The following is a 17,527-nucleotide window of genomic DNA, read 5'->3' as shown; positions in this document are numbered from 1 at the left end:
ATTTTGCCATTTGTATATGGGTCTACATCTGAATGTTGTAATTCTTCATGTACAGTATAAGGCATTTCCATTTTTTTTTGTTTTAATTATTATTTGGGCATATCAATCTATAGCAAGTAATATAATAGCATTAGATTAAATAATTTTACAGGCACATATTTGAACACAGAAATGAATTGGCTTGCGTGAAAAAGCAGGCTGTAAGTCATTTAAATGAAATTGCTTTGTGTCATATACTTTTCCCCAAGGCTCTCTTGACCCTTGACCCTGTATTTTATTTTCTAGGCACACCACTGTTAGTTAGAAGGAGCAGTGACCCAGCAGTGGGGCTACCTGCTGACTACCATCCAGGTGCTTCACACCCCGTTGACCAGAGTCTGAAATTAATTGCAGCAGTAAGTAACCTGTGGTTCACATTTTGGGAAAGGAAATGAATGTTTTGCTTTCTTACTTGTGTGACGAGCTAAAATAATGTTTTAGTTTTTCATGGGATTGATTTCACATTTAAGAAATTATTATACCAGTCTGGGTCTTAATTTCTTTTTTATGTTTCAGTATATTATTGCAGTATATAAAGAATACATGTGCATAATATGAAGGGGAATGGATGTTATTATATAAATTCTTTATTGAGTTAAGGATTCTATAATGCCCTTTTACCATTTTGTGAACATGATTATTGAATGGGTGTTGTGTTATGTTATATGTAATCTTATATCCTGCTAAATTCTCACCAAGTGGAGTTCGAGTCAGGTTGCAAACAGCATTATGACTACACAAAAGTAAACATACAAAATCAAAAGCAGTTTAAGTTCCTAACATAGAATTCTAAAATAGCGGGTTAAAACAGCATTTTCATTATACAAAGATAAACATACTGGGCAAAATCAAGGTCAAACTAAACCAGCAAGATTGTTGAAAAGCCGCGTTTTCAGATTTTTGCAAAACAGAGCATGCATAGTAGTAATATGAATCTATATGAGAAGTGAATTCCAGCTTTTTGTAGTTTGTCAATTGAATGATTTGCTGTGAGTCAACTTGTATTTTACACTTTTCAGAGATGGAAATTATATTATGCTGTCTGTAATATTTATGGGAGTCTCAAATAGAAACATGTTTTAGAAGTGTTTTACCCTCCAAATTCTATAAACTTGAGCACTTAATTTGATTCTTAGAACAGAAAGTTGTGTGTGCAAGTTATAGAAAAGTGCCAGTTACAGTTTTAATTGGTGTTAATTGGCATTAATTTAAAGTTACACGCCTAACTTCCCTCATATTTGACAAATTGAGTGTACAAAATCCATAGCACACAACAAGGTATGGACCTGGGAGGGCCATAGAAGGTTAGGGGTGTGTCCAGCACTCATGCTTACTGGTTATAGAATATTGTGAACTATTACATAAGTCAACAGTTAGACCCAAGCCTTATAACAGCCAGTGAGCAAATGTTAACTTTCAATTTTGTTAGTATTCGTTAACAATTATATATGTGTATAATAACTGATAAAGAATTCACACTTAGCACCCAGCACTTAACTTTAGACAACCTATAGATAACTACCCCCAATAAGTTCTTGTGAAAAATTATGTGCTAGATTCACGAATCTGCCCGATCGGGCCCGATCTGCTGGACCTCCAGGCCAGCAGAGATTCTTTTTTTCTAGGGCAGTGGGAAGGGGAATGTGCACAGGTGTCTGGATGTAATAGCGGAGAAAGCCAGAAGGGATTTCCTTAAACTGAGCCCAAAGTGAAAGAATAACCGGCAGGTTTCAGAGAAAAGATATTTGGAGCCTGTGGTTTTAACCTGCTTAAGCCTATGGGTTAAAACCACGGGCTTGCACTGCGGGGAAGGGTTGGAAAGACGAGGCAGGCAGACGTTCGGAGCAGGTAGCTGTTCGGAACAGCGGGAGAGTCGGGGCACCAGTACTTAAATAAACTGTAAGACAAACCGTAACTGATAGGATTAAACTCTGTCAAGGATTTGGGTTTTTTTGGGGTTTTTTTTGAGTCACAGTAGTTTAGCGTAGGGGTAGCAGGAGATTGGGACAGACAGGGCAGAAAGCAGGATGGCAGAAGACGGCTTCAATAGAGCAGGAGAGTCGGAAAGACGTTTTCGACTGGTCCCCAGTAGTCGCTTCTTGCGTTGATCGGCCAGCACAAAATTTCTTTGGTGAATCGCATCCCTTTGCATGCGTTTCCCCTCATTTGCATGCACGGAATGGAAGCGGATCGCAGGAGAGGTAAGTGAATCAGGCCGGAGGGAAATTTGGTCGTTAAGGGGTTGCAAACCGATCGATACACGATCGGTTTGCTTTGTGAATCAAGCCCTATGTTTCTTGAGATGTACAGTACGTGTAAAACCACTTGGTATGTATAACCACACTCAAGCAATTAAGTTATAGAATTGCACATCAAAACAGTTTGTAAATAGACATTTCACATCAGGTGATTATAGATAAAATTTTCTGTAGCTTAAAGCTTTATACTTCCCGCTCCCCATTCGCAATTTCCACACTCGCGGTTTCACAAATTTGCAATTTTTTTTTTTAAGGGGGAGGAACCCAATATTTTATCATATTCCCACCTCTCTCCCGTCTTCCTCCTGGCATCCCAACCTTACCTGGTGGTCTAGCAAGCTTTCGAGGCAGGTGCGATCTTCCTGCTCCGTGTAGATCGCCAATAGGAAATGGCTGTCGTGAGCTCCCGCTGTAGTCTCAAGAGACTACAGGAACTCACGGCAGTCATTTCCTATTGGTGATCTGCATGGGGTAGGAGCGTAGGAAGATCGCTCCTGCCCCGAAAGCCTGTTAGACCACCAGGTAAGGCCAGGATGCCGGGGGGAAGGCGGGAGGGAGCCGGGGGTGGGTCAGAGCCGGATGAGAAGATATTTGCAGTTTTTCTCCATTCGCGGTCTGGCTCTGGCCCTATCCCCTGTGAATACCGAGGGAGAAGTGTAATTTACTCTGAGGTGGTCCTCTATTGCCTTGAAAGGAAAAGGTAAAGGAATGAACAAAGTACAAAAAAAAAAACCCTTTTATATAGGGAAAGAGGAATGGGGACGTGTACACCACTTTTTTGTCGCTTTGGCATTTCAAAGTTGACATTCAAAGTGGTGGACACTGGAGGATTACGTGACTAGCCTAGGGTCACAAGGAGCAGCACTGGAATTTGATCTCACAACCTCTGGGTGCAGAGGTAGCAGCTCAACCAGTGAGCCACAGCTTTTCCTCTTAAGGATGTGGAGCATATAACAAATGCCCACTAGCTCCTTGAGCTCTGAATCCTGAACCATTGGTTTCAGTATGGATGAGGAAGCATAAAGGCAAGGCCACAGTGTACCTAAGAAAATAATTAGTCATATAATGAAATTAGAGCAATTTTTTAATTTTTTTTCAGACTTGACTAAAATTGATCCTATTAATTCTTTACCCCCCAAATTTGTACCTTCAGCTTGTGTGTTTATGGGATTTTTTTAAATCCAAAGTGGAGAATATTTGATTATCTTTTAAGGCTTTGGCCCCAATAGAATTACCAGATTATGGTACAGTGGTGCCTCGCATAACGGACGCCTCGCACAGCGAACGCTGCGCACAACGAACTTCAGGTCTTGCTTCCCACAATGAACTTCGTTTCACACAACGAAGTCGCCCGAGCTGCATCCTTAACTGCCCTCTCTCTGCCTGGCTCCCTGTGCAGTGGCGCTACATATTTTAAACCCCCCTGCCGCCGCTGCTGCATATTTTTAAGCCTCTGCCGCCACCGCATATTTTTAAACCTCCCCCCGCCGCCACATATTTTTTTAAAAAAGCCACCACTGCTGCAACTTTAATCTCACCCGCTCACTCGTGGTGGTCTAGCAAATTTCCCAGCCAGAAGCGCAGAGATCAAGAGCAAGCCTTCTGTGCTACTGCCTGGGCCTGCGCTGATCTCTGAATGGCTGCAGTCAGCTCTCGCGGGACTCACAAGAACTAACTGCAGCCAGCTCTCGCGGGACTCACAAGAACTAACTGCAGCCATTCGGAGATCGGCATGGGCCCACACAGGCGTGCAGAGGAATTGCTCCTGATCTCTGCGCTTCTGGCCTGTACGCCACTGGCTGGGAAAGATGGGAGGAATTAAAAAAGGTACCGAGGGGGGATGATTAAAAAGGTACTGGGGAGTATGTGGGGGGTGATTATAATACACAGCAAGGATCAACAAAACCCCTGTCTCCCCTCCCCTTCACATATATCCCCTCTATATCATGCTAACAGAATACCACAGTCACACATAGCAGGAATAGGGTTAGGGTAGTGCAACTAGGGCAACTGTCCCCCCTGGTCAAAGAGAGCCGTAAGCCTCTGCCTGGACTTTGCAGTCCCCAGTTGTGTCTAACACCAGCTCTAACAAGATAAATTTATCTTTTTTTATGTCATCTTAGCATATTTTATGCTACAGAACGAATTATTTTTTTTAACATGTATTGTTATGGGAAAACGCGTTTCACATAACGAACTTTTCGCATAACAAACTTGCTCCTGGAACCAATTAAGTTCGTTGTGTGAGGCACCACTGTATTCTAAATAAGGAGACAGGAATTCATGGGGATTTGCATTGGGATACATTTACTTTAGTTAAAGAACAGCAAGTATCAAAAATGTTATTATGATTTTCATATAAATCTTGTGTTTTAGATGTTTGTCCTGCTTTGTTGTTATGATTGATTCCATCAGAAATGCTACAATGGTTGACTAACCCCCCCCTTTAACTAACCACGATAACGGTTATTAGCGTAGGTAGCTGCGCTGAACTCCATGCTGCTTCCAACACTCATAGAGTTACTATGAGCATTGGGAGCAGGGAGAAGCGCGCAACATTCAGCGCAGCTCCCTGTGCTAATAACCGTTATCGCGGTTTAGTAAACGTGTGTGTGTGTGTGGGGGGGGGGAATTTGTTAATTTGATTTTAAGGTTTTTATCCTAGTCAGCTTCTTAATAGTATATTGACACCAGTACCAAAAGCATCTAATGTGGATCTTAGTGAAGTTGAATATTATCATCCATTGGAAACTATTCTATGGCAGGCTAAATTGTTGTAGTTAGCAGTATACCAACAATTTTCTGACTACTGTATATATTTCCTAAGGACTGTTTACATACAACTCAGCATGGTTTCTACCCACTCCACAGCGTGGAAAGTCTATTATTCATTTTGGTTTTGAAAATTATAAAGATTAAGAGCTCTGGAAATCGTACACTGTGGTGCAGGGGCTAGAGTTACAGCCTCAGTACCCTGAGGCTGTGGGTTCAAATCCCTTGCTGTGCCTTGTGACCCTGAGAAAGTCATTTAATCCCCTCATTGCCCCAGGTACACTAGATAGAGTTTGAGCCTGCCGGAACAGATAGGGAAATACAATAAAATACCTGAATGTAAACCACTTAGGATATAAATGGTATATAAATAATTAATTAGATAAATATATCTACTGATTTTGCTTCAATAGATCACAATGTAATGTTGAATAGACTAAGTGCTGTGGGAGGGGGGGGATGTGCTGAGTTGGTTTACTGCTTTTTTTTAAGTCAAGGAAATTTTATTAATATTCCATAAAATTAAACAAAAAACATTAAGGAACAATAATAAGAGTAAGAATATTAATTTACACACACACACAAAAGAAGAAGATAGTGTGTAAAAGGTGTTAATTTAAATTCTTTTTGAAGGCAAACTTTGAGGGTTCCACAAGGTTTACCAGTTTTGACTTTACTTTTTCAAGTTCAAATATTCTTTATTAGTAAATTTTTGAGTCATAAGAACAACAAAACCAATACAAGAACAAATAATCAGTACCTGAAATAGTAAAATAACCAACTGAGCATATAACTGGGACATTGTCCCCTTCTAGATAGTAGTATCGAACAACTGAAAAGACAAATAGAATAGCATTTAGCTTCATTTAACTTCCAATGAAGAGATATGTAGAGCTTCAATATAGTTGTTTCTTCATATTTTATTACTGTCTAAACCAGTGGTCTTCACTCACTGCCCTTAAAAAAAAATTCCCTGGTAGACTTGAGGACCCATTCCTAACCCTACTCACAAAAAGCACTGGTAGTCCAGTAGACCCAATCCTAGCCAAAGACTTAGTAGTCCAGTGAACCCCGACACCCTTCCCCCCAAAAAAAAAAACCCTAGAAAGATTTCAAAATGAGCAAAAAAAATGGATATAGGGCAGGAAGAGGAGACAAAAAAGAAAGAGTAAATATTGTTCAGGGAAGCAGAACCAGAGATGTGGAACAAGATAAATAGAAAGATAAAATCACCAGAAAACAAAGGTAATAATTTCATTTTTAGTTTAGTAAGGGGGTATTGGGATTTGATATGCTGCATTTCTAGTTGCTCTCGTTTGGCAACCAAAATCCTCTGCCACACCAAGAGTTCACCCTTACTTCAGGAGAGAAGATGACCATAAGCAGATCTAAAGTTTTTGAGTTTTCTTCAACTTGGACCTAATCATGAGAGACCAGGTCGGCTCACTGGTCTAGAAGTTCTTCTTCCGCCTAAGGCAGCTCAGGACTGGATCAGCCTTGAGCCCTACAAACTTCAGGATGGTGCCCCAAGCGGTCCTCCTTCCCTATCTTGATTACTGTAACTCCCTCTACTGCTGCATTGCCGAGAAAAACCTTAACAGACTACAATTACTCCAAAATACAGCAGCGAGGCTAATCTTATACAAGATCAAACATGAGAGGGCAACATCTCTACTTAAGGAACTACACTGGCTGCTATTCAGAAGCAGGGTCCAATTCAAAGTTGCATGCATGGTATACAAAGCCATATTTGGAAATATCTCAGCTGGACTCACATCCGCCATCCAAATCACACAATCCTCCCACAACTTGAGGACAAGCCCAACACTGGAAACTACCACCTCCCCCCTCCGCCCACCAGGTTTGAAGGAAGGCTCTCTTTGAGACCATCTTTGAGTTCCAGGGTCCCAGAATTTGGAACAGCCTCCCGGGGAGCATGCAACAAACGCCCACCTACTTCCAATTCAGGAAGGTGCTGAAAACACACACATTCTCCTCACTGCTCGATATCTATGACCCATTTCCATACAGTTACCTGCATGACATCTACATCTCTGTAGCATTTTTAACAATTTTTGACTACTCTAATGCAACCCTCCTGGGTTTACGAAAATACATGATTAGACAGATCCAAATAGTACAAAACGCTGCAGCTAGGTTTCTACTAGGTAAAACGAGACAGCCAAGTGCCACCCCGCTACTGTAGGAGTTACACTGGCTCCTGATTGAGAGCAAGGTTAAATTCAAAATCTTATTACTGACACACAAAACTGTTAACCTCTCGGAACCGCAATACCTAGCAGCCAGGCTAAATAGCCATACGCCCCGGCATGCTCTGTGCTCAAGCCAAGAGTCCTTACTACAACATCAAATACAAAAGAATGTTCTCGGTAATGGCACCGATGTGGTGGAATACCCTACTGAAAGAATTAAAGTTAGAAAAGAACACCAGAAAATTCAAGAAAGAGACAGACTATCCTTTTCTCAAACTACTTCAACTGAAACTATGAAGTTGACAGAGAAAGGAAACTAGAACTTTTAGGGATGCATGTAAATAGATTATATTTATTTGAAATGGCCAACCTCCTTAAGAGGTATGTTTAAAAAAAAAAAAGTGTAAACATAGTATCACATGTGTACATACATAGGATAACTGATTTGGTATAAACATGTGCATGCAAGTAGGATGATGGAGTATAGCATAACCATGCCAGTATTGATAACTCAGTAACACTACCACAGAGCTCTGTATATTTCAGTATACAGTCCATGCATTGTAACTCCTTATAACTCCTTATGGTAACATCTCTACAGAAGCTAATGTATCATAACACCTTTTCAGAAGCGCATGAAGTGCAGCGCCTTTGCAGACCGCTCTGAATTGACTCCCCAGTCATTAATAGCGGTTTATAAGCTCTCAATAATCATAATCATTTCTAATATTATATAAGCCACAACGATTCCTAGCTGACATTGTGGGGTATAAGAGTTTGCATAATATGATATGGTTCTATGGGGCAATTGAATTGAAATGTGTCAGCCCTGGAGCAAAATAAATAAAATAAGTATGTTTTGGATAAACACTGGAAAAAAACAAATTATCCTAGTACTAGTTTGCCTTTTCCCACTGTGGATCATCCAATCTATTTGTGTGTCTTTTCTTTGCTGATTCCTCAGCTTTACAAATGTATACTTTTTGACCAAAGATAACCAGCAATGGCTCCTATGTTGTGGAAAATAAACTTTAGAATTTATATTTATAAACACCCAATAGAAGTCCTGAACTTGATATATAAGGCAACATCTTGTCTTGTTGTATGTAAATGAAGACATACATATGCAAAATAAGTCACTACTAACACTAGTTTACAGATTTATCAGTGGATCCTTTTCATAGAACCAAAGCAACCAAGATGAAAAATAGCATATAATATATAACCATGTTATTTCAGAACACTTGAATCACAAAGGCTTTTTTTGTTCAGTGATTTTATATTAATCTCAGTATTGTAACTGCAGATGTACAAGCAGGGTTCAGGAAAGAAAGGGACAAGACGTCGGCATTTTGATAATGTTTTGTGCAGCTTTGTTTTGAAAAGATAAATCCCTTTCATCCAATATATCTAGCAAGTCCAAATCTGCTGACTGTAGCCCATCAGGACAGACAAATTCTTAGTTCTTTGTTCATGGAAATAAGTTATGAGATGGATGTGGAAGGTTGGATATGGATGGCAACATCTCTCATTTATTGGGGACAGATTGGGGCTGTCTGAACAGCTTGAACAAACATATTAATTGAGGCCTGGAGCTTTGGACCTTCATAATTTTTTTTTTAATTTTTGTAAATCCCTGCTGACATTTTCCCTTTGTTGTAGGAGTAGTGACAAAGTGGCATATTGTGTTATTAATAGGCTGTTATAGTTGATTATGCCATTCTTTTGTTCAATGTAAATCTGCTGGGTACAAGCTAAAAAAAAAGTATAAATTGGGTCAGATTGTCCAAGTCTCAGGCCAGTAACAGACTGGTCTATTAAATTAAGAACCCAGCACTTCGTTATCATAAGTTAGTTAGCACTGAGGTGGAAGTAATGTGGCAGTAGATGCAGGCAGATGGGGTTAGATTTTAGTCTTCAGCTTAGAAAAATGTGAAAATACTTTTGAAAGCCTCCAGAGTACTGACTACTTTACTGCATTTTTACATTTCTTCTCTTGGGAAAAAAATATTGTTTTTGCTCATAATGAAATAACAGTGTGGAGCACAAAACAACAGGTAGATCAAATAAGGATAAATAAGTTTATTAAAAAGCTCCGTGCTACCAGTCTTGTTCCGGTACATAGCAGCAGAGTATGTGATTTTATTGTATTATTCATGCTTATTTGTATTTGAGCCTTTGGCTTTTCTATTCTTCCTGTTGCCCTGTTGTTGTACCCTTTCTAATAAAAATGATTGCAAAAAAAAAAAAAAATGCTCCCGGGGAGTGTGTGTGTGTGTGGGGGGGGGAGGTGCTAGCGATCCCAATCAAGATGGAGGCTTTGCAACATTGCTTTGCTCCCTCTGCCTATCTTTTTGTATATCCTGCATTCTAGAGTCATTTTTCTCATTCCTATGATACCGCAACACAAGTCTGAAAAAATTGAGGTGGCTTATGCTATGGCCACCAACGCAAAAAGACCTAAACAAGTTCTGCCTTCACCAATCAAAGCCACAAGAAGATGATATGGATGAGGTGGCTACACAACTGAAGTGCATTTCTGATCTTCTCACAGAGTGTAAAGATAATATAAAGGAAATACTGTATATACCCAAATATAAGTTGATCCAAATATGAGTCAAGACCCCCAGTTTTCCCCCCAAAAAGGAGGAAAAAAGTTGACTCAAATATAAGTCGGGCGGCTTAATATTCAAGTTTATAGTTTCAAGTTTATTATAAAATTTGATTAAGGGGGCGCTGGTGAGCACCGTCTGGGATGGCTGCAGGGTAACAGAGCTCCAGCTTTAAATCAAAAATAATCCGAGATTAACATCGCTTTTTCTTTTTCTTTTGGATTTATTTTTACTTATATTGAACCCTAATAGTGGCCGTCCCATGTCTGCCAACAAACCCGGTAAGAGGAAGAATGCAGAACCGTCCTCTCCTCAAAAATCGAGTGAGGAAAAATCTGAAGAGGTCTCTGGGGCCTCCATTTTGGAAGAACTCCGTTCTATACGGAGCTTATTAATAGACACGAAGCAAGATGTTACTGATATAAAATCAGACCTCACATCGTTGAGGGAAGAATTTGCTAATGTTAAGGCCCGTACTGAATCTCTGGAAGCCAAAATGCAAACTTCGGAGGACTCCATTAAGCTGCTTTTCAAGCAGTCCTCTCGCATTGCCCAATTAGAGCTAGCACTAGAAGCTGAAAAAAATAGGGCTAAGAAGAACAGCTTTCGTATACTTGGCTTACCGGAAGGTCGGGAAGCCTGTGATCTTTCTGATTTCCTTGCTGCTCTATTGCCAGAATTACTTAAACTGCCACCCGAAATGAAAATTGAATTTGATACGGCATATAGGGTTCCTCAGCACGTGGCGCGCCCTAGCAGATTCCCGCGCCCGATAGTGATAACTCTACTGCGACAAGCATAGGTTCAGACTATCCTGCAACGGGCGAAAACACATGCTCCGGTGATGTTTGAAGGATCAAAATTAATTCTTGTTCCTGACCTCTCTAAAGAGACGGCGAAGAAGAGGAAACAACTTTTAGCCTTCCGCCCTAAATTAACCGCTATGGGTGCTAAGCATGGCCTCCTATACCCGGCGAAAATGAGAGTCACCTTTAACAATGCTACTAAGGACTTTACCAACCCGGCTGACTTAGCAGAATACATCGAGAATCTACATCCGACAGCGATTGACAAAACTTGAGCAATTTTGTGCTTTTCCTCTGCTCATGGATCTGACCGGTAACAGTGTGAAACATTTAAAACCTTTTTTTTCACTGGCTCCGTGACATATGGAGCTAGTATAGTGGCCGCAGCCATGTGGCTGCTCAGCTTATTTTTCCTTTTGTGTTTCTTTTATTTTTGATGTTATAACAATGCGTTGTTACTCAGAAAACAGTTCCTTTGCTGGTTTCTCAGTTTCCCTTGGTCCCTGTTCGTGGTTTACCTTCCCATGGTGTCTGACTGTTCTATTTTTCTTATTCATGTTCTCCTCGCTGTAAGCAACTTTTTTTTTATTTCAATGTTTGGTATGTGTTCTTACTTTGTATGTGGCATCAGATATATATGTGCAGCTTCTGACATTTTTTTTTTTTTCCCTTTTCAGTTATCTGCTTCTTTGGTTCTGCACAATATGGGTCTTTGTTTCTGCCTCTTATTATGTTGATTTAGATTGTACAATGTGTAGTTTGTGCTTATTGAGACCAGTTCATGCTCCAATATATTGCATTGGCTATATCCTTGTCTTATTTTTCTCGCAAGATAAAATAGCCTGGTTTAGGAATTCCATCCTTCTGATCCTATACAATATGCTACTCAGGTGCAAAATGTACTATATGAGTCTATTTCACTACAGTGTTTTTTACAGGATTGTACTGACTTACATAATTAGACTTCAGTATCTGGTAGACAATTGTCTTATAATATACCTATTTTTTTGGTATACTATTGGGGTTATTTCGATTGTATGGTTAATACATATATATTCTGGCTATAGATTTCAATTTACTTCTCTTCCTTGTTTACAACTATGTATGCACTCTCCTATACCCTTTTTGGTAGATACCCTAGGGTATAACAATTTCAATATATACCATTTGTTCCTCATATACTATTATGCCTGCTGGTATATGTCTATTTTCTGCAAAAATCATATTTTACTGCTATGTCAAAGTATATGTTCTCTGGGATCATTCTCATATATGTTGGAATCTTACTGGCTTATGATATACTGTATTCCTGTCTTTAGGATATTTAACCAACTAGATTTCCTAGCATGTTACTGCTTTATACCTGTATTGGGTTTAATTAATATTGATTATATTACTTATATGCTCTGAAATGCCTCTAACTTGTTTTTCATTAAATGTGAAAGGCTTTAATAACCCAATCAAGAGATCCAAAATTCTTCAGTACACGGCACAATATAGTCCAGATGTGGTATTTTACCAAGAAACTCATCTAAATGTATCTGAATCAAAAAAGATCTCTCCCAAATGGGCATACCCGCCTTTATATTCACCAGCAGCGGGTAAGAAGAATGGTGTTATCACATTGATTCGACGTCGGTCTGATATTAAGATTGTGTCACATGCTGCTGATGATTGTGGCCGCTGGTCTAAGACTGTGTTATCCATAGATGAATCTCCTATCAATGTTATCAATATTTATGCCCCGAATACGGATGACCCCTCATTTTTCCATAAAATTTCGGATCTGATTGCCTCTGCAGGTGATACACCATCCTTAGTAGGGGGTGACTTCAATCAAATATTGGATAAACACATGGACAGGCAATCTAAGTCACCTTATCGTCCTACTAAAACAGGGCAAAGTATACAAGATCTAATGAGCCATTTGAAGTTAATTGATATCTGGAGAGTATTACATCCGACTGACAGAATGTACACTTTTTATTCACCGCCACATGCCTCTTATTCAAGGATTGACTACTTTCTAATAAGCTATTCCTTGTCTCATAAAGTTGATGCAGCCCAAATCAATTCGATATCAATATCCGATCATGCGTCTATACTTCTTCAACTGAATGATATAGGCAAGCTTCGTCCCTCAAGTCTATGGAGATTTAACTCTTCCCTTCTGTCTGATGAAGATTTTATTAAGACTATCAAACGACATATAGAGTACTATTTTGAATTTAATAATCCTGAGGACACATCTTGGCAGAATACGTGGGATGCATTTAAGGCCTTTATAAGAGGTCATATAATCTCATATGCATCTAATAAACGTAAGACTGAACGTCTTAAGCTACAGCAACTGGAAAATAACATACAAGACGCTGAGAAAATACATCAGGATGATATAAATAACCCTGATAAACTCTCTTCACTCAGGAAATTGAGGTTAGACTACAATCTGACTCTAAGTTCGGAGGCCTCTAAAGAAATCTTTCACAAATCTACCACTTACTACTCAAGTATGAACAAATGTGGCCATCAGCTTGCAACGTACTTGAAACTGAGATCTGAGAAAACATCCATACCAGCTATCAAGGATGAGTCTGGCACTACCCTATTGAATTCCATAGATATTACTAGACAGTTTCGGCTGTTTTATCAGACTCTTTATAGGTCTGAAAACCCAGACCCTGATAGATTTGACTCCTTTCTGGAAAAACTGCCTCACCCTTCTCTGACGGAAGAAGATATGTCCTTCCTCATCACACCACTTACTTTGACCCAAGTGGAACAAGCCCTGTTTTCCATGGCGAAACGTAAAACTCCTGGACCTGATGGCCTGACAGTAGAATTTTATCAAGCCTTTAGTGATGATATACTTCCATTCCTGACTCAATATTTTGCTCACATGATTGATATTGGTGTGGCACATGGAACTTTTACTGAGGCCCTTACTATTGTACTACCTAAATTGTGTAAGGACCCTCTCTTCGTTCAAAACTACAGGCCATTATCATTGATAAATGTTGATGCCAAAATTTATGCGAAATTGTTAGCTAATCGCCTAAACTCCATTCTTCCTGTCATCATTCACAAAGATCAATGTGGATTTATGAAAAATAGATTATCTAGTGATAACACCAGGCTCTTTGCACATATACTTACACAGGCCAGTTGTTCCAAAGAGCCCATGGTGGCGATGGCTCTAGACGCAGAAAAGGCCTTTGACCGTGTGGAATGGTCCTACCTTTTCAGAGTGCTATCCTGGTTTGGTTTCCCTTCTCAATTTATACAAATGGTCCACGTCTTGTATTCCAACCCTTCTACCAAGCTCAGAATCAATGATGTCCTGTCGGAGGTGTTTCACCCCACCAGAGGAACGAGGCAAGGTTGTCCATTATCCCCCCTATTATTTAACATAGCGCTGGAACCATTGCTAATAGCCATTAGAACATCAACCAATATCATAGGAATCAGTTTAGAAGATCTAGACATCAGACTGTCAGCGTATGCGGACGATGTAATGATTTATGCCACTCTTTCTTCTATCCCGAATGTGTTGCAATTGATAGACAGCTATGCCCTCATCTCTGGTTACAAATTAAACGCCTCAAAGACTGAAGTAATGCCCTTGTCTGGCACCCCTTGTGGTGATCTTATTACTGAACTCGGTCTACAATACTCTTCTTCCCGTTTAAAATATCTTGGAGTATATTTTGGCCCATCACTTGAAGAAACTAAACAATACAATGAGGATTATATCATAAAGATAATCAAGGAAACTACAACAGCCTGGTCACCTCTGAAGCTTAGCTGGTGGGGGAGATTGGATTCCATCAAGATGGTTTTGGCCCCTAAAATCATATACGTCCTCTCTATGTTGCCCTTTCAGTTTCCTACTAACACTTATAAAAAATGGGAAACACTGCTCACAGGGTTTTTGTGGAATCACAAAACGCCCCGCATAGCCCTGAAGAAGTTGAAAGCACTTAAATCCAATGGAGGCGTGAACTTCCCTAGTTTATATGACTACCATATTGCTTTCTTGGGGAGACAGGGCTCAAAGTGGCTTTTGGAAGACTCAACACATGATAATCCAATCTGGCTACAATTGGAACGACAACTTTATAATAAGACGTTCTTAAAATATTCATCTTCCCTGACTTCTTCTCCTGTAATACGTGAAAATGAGGTATTGAATTCCACAGTTACGGCGGTGAAAGAATTGGACAATGTTGCGCCTATACAATGGAACTCCACTACTCTAGCTCCCATATGGCTTAACCCTCAAGTTACAATTCAGGGCCTTCATGTAGAGTGGAAATCATGGATCAAGCTTGGCATATGGTCCTTATCGCATGTCATGACAGATGGTAAACTATCTACTTTCGCCATCTTATCACATAATTTTGCCCTCCGGCCGAATCAGTTTTTCCAATGGCATCAACTGTCACATAGCCTACAGGTTTACTTAAGAAACAATTCAGTATCACTTGATGCACCTACTATTGTTGACTGGTGTAAATTGTTTTCTGGAAAAAAAGGTGAAGCTTCTAAGTGGTACAAGCTGTTAAAACAATTCAAATTTCAAAGTCCCAAGGCGTTATATGATATATGGGCTCATGACACTTCCTTGCAACTATCCTCTACTCAATGGGAATCATTTTGGCTTGTTTCTTTTGGTGCATTACAAGCTGCATCTATTAAACAAATGGTCCTCTATTTGTACCATAGGGCTTACTGGACCCCTCATAGATTGTCCAAAGTTTCATCCAATGTATCTAACAAATGTTGGTCATGCTCATCTCATATGGGTACTTTGAATCATATGTTGTTTTCTTGTAATCTTTTGCACTCTTATTGGACCAATGTTTGGTCCACCATTTGTGATGTTCTACCCATTACAGATCCTCTAGACTACTCTATCCTTATTATGGGTGGACTAGCTTTGACTTCCACATTGGATAAAGGTGGTGTTAAACTACTACATTGTTTATTATTGATTGCAATTAAAACCATCTTATCCCACTGGAAAGACTTTACCACTCTTACTCACCATGAATGGTGGAATACTGTTTGCCTATACGCTAGGTATGAAAAATCAATTGCGGAAAGAGACAGATTATCTCTCTCATCATTTCACCACATGTGGTCTCATGTTTTGACATATGCTGAACATTGTCGCTGACCTATAGTAATATGTATGTATTTACGTTGCCACATTTCTTGTGTTACACTTGCATACCCTTGTCTGTATACCAATTGCTTGCAGTGATGAAAATGTGATAGTTCTTCTTGTTCTATGTTTACATTTTTGTATTACTTTTCTTCAAAAATTTAATAAAACTTATTGAACATAAAATAAAATTTGATTAATCGGCTATTCCAAATTCTAAGCGATGTACAGATCGATAAAAATTACAGAGTTAGGGGAAACAAAGGTAACTAACAAAAAAAACTAAATCTACTAAACTATAATAAAAAACCAATATTCAAGTGTCCTGCCCTGCCAGGTTCTGCATTCAGCCCCCCTCCCTGCCAAGTTCTGCACCCAGCCCCCTTCCCTCCCTGCCTTACACTCAGTCCCATTCCTTATCAAGCTGTGAACCAAGCCCCCCTCCCTGCCAGAGGGGCCTGAACATTGTCCCACATTCCTTCCCTGTACCCTCTTCTCCCTAAAAAGAGCCAACCTCATCAGTGATGTCACAATGGCTTGATTGTCCCATACTCCTCTCTGCCCTCTAACCCAGCCAGCAGATTAACCCTTCCCCTTAACTTGAACCACCTAGTGTTAGGCCGGGACAAGAGGGATCCTTCTGGTCTCCTGTCCTGGCCGACACTAATAATTATCACCCTCCCTCGTATACCTGTTCCCTGGTGGTCCAGAGTGTATCCCGCTCTGAAATCCTTTGTAAAGGAAGTAGCCAGTGGCGCACCCGGGCCGGCATGCAGGAGCAAGCTTTTCGTGCTCCCGGCCAACCCTGCACTGCTCCTTGATAGGCTGCTGCGAGAACCGTGAATCCCATGAGAATTTGTGGCAGCCTATCAAGGGGCGGTGCAGGGCTGGCAGGGAGCATGAGAAGCTCGCTTCTGCATGCCGGCCCGGGTGCATCGCTGGCTACTACCTTTATAAAGGATTTCAGCATGGGATATACGCTGGACCACCAGGGAACAGGTACGCGAGGGAAGGAAGGAGGGAGGGTGGTCATTATTAGTGTTGGATGGGGCAGGAGATGGGAGGGATCCCTCCTGTCCCGGCCTGAGGCAAGCCTGCAGGAAGTCCAGGAGGGTTTTGGGTGGTTACTGGGGGATGATCCAAATATAAACCGGGACCCCCCATTTTTGGGCCAATTTTTTGGCCCCAAAATCCCAGTTTATATTTGAGTATATAGGGTAAGAAGTGAAATCTCTCATCTAACCTCTCGGCTCTCCGTAATGGACTCCATAATTTCTACTTTGGAACATAAGCTTACCTCTGTTGAAGACATATCATCCTGCCAATCTGCAGACAATAAGGCCTTACAGCAGCTTGAATATGCAATATCTAGATTCTTGGCATATCCGAGCATGCAGAGGGGGGATAATACACTGCAATTTTTGGAGTCCTGAATTCCTCAAGTGCTAAATATTTGCTTTGATCAGCCCTTTGAGCTCGAGCATGTCCACAGAGTTCCAGCACGCTTCTCTTCAGGAGTCCAGAGGCCACGTGCAATAGTGGCTATAGTCTTACGCTTTCCGCATGTTGAGGTTATCTTGGCTAAAATGTGCTCTCTTCATAAAATCATTTGGCAGAGCCATAATATCTACATAGTTCAAGACTTTGCAAAAGACACTGC

The 17,527-nt window shown here is 40.4% G+C and overlaps 1 protein-coding gene across 4 annotated transcripts in view; it reads left to right on the top strand.

Annotated features, from left to right (window-relative positions):
• PARD3B (par-3 family cell polarity regulator beta) overlaps window positions 1-17,527 on the top strand; it is a 1,834,390-nt gene that overhangs the window by 583,366 nt on the left and 1,233,497 nt on the right. For all 4 annotated transcript variants that reach the window (XM_033945029.1, XM_033945028.1, XM_033945030.1 and 1 more), the window contains one exon: window positions 286-395. In XM_033945029.1, the coding sequence (XP_033800920.1) occupies window positions 286-395 (110 nt within the window). The remainder of the gene's footprint in view (window positions 1-285; window positions 396-17,527) is intronic.

Source organism: Geotrypetes seraphini, chromosome 5 (assembly GCF_902459505.1).
Source record: "Geotrypetes seraphini chromosome 5, aGeoSer1.1, whole genome shotgun sequence".
Taxonomy (NCBI): domain Eukaryota; kingdom Metazoa; phylum Chordata; class Amphibia; order Gymnophiona; family Dermophiidae; genus Geotrypetes; species Geotrypetes seraphini.
This window is presented reverse-complemented; position numbering and strand designations above follow the sequence as displayed.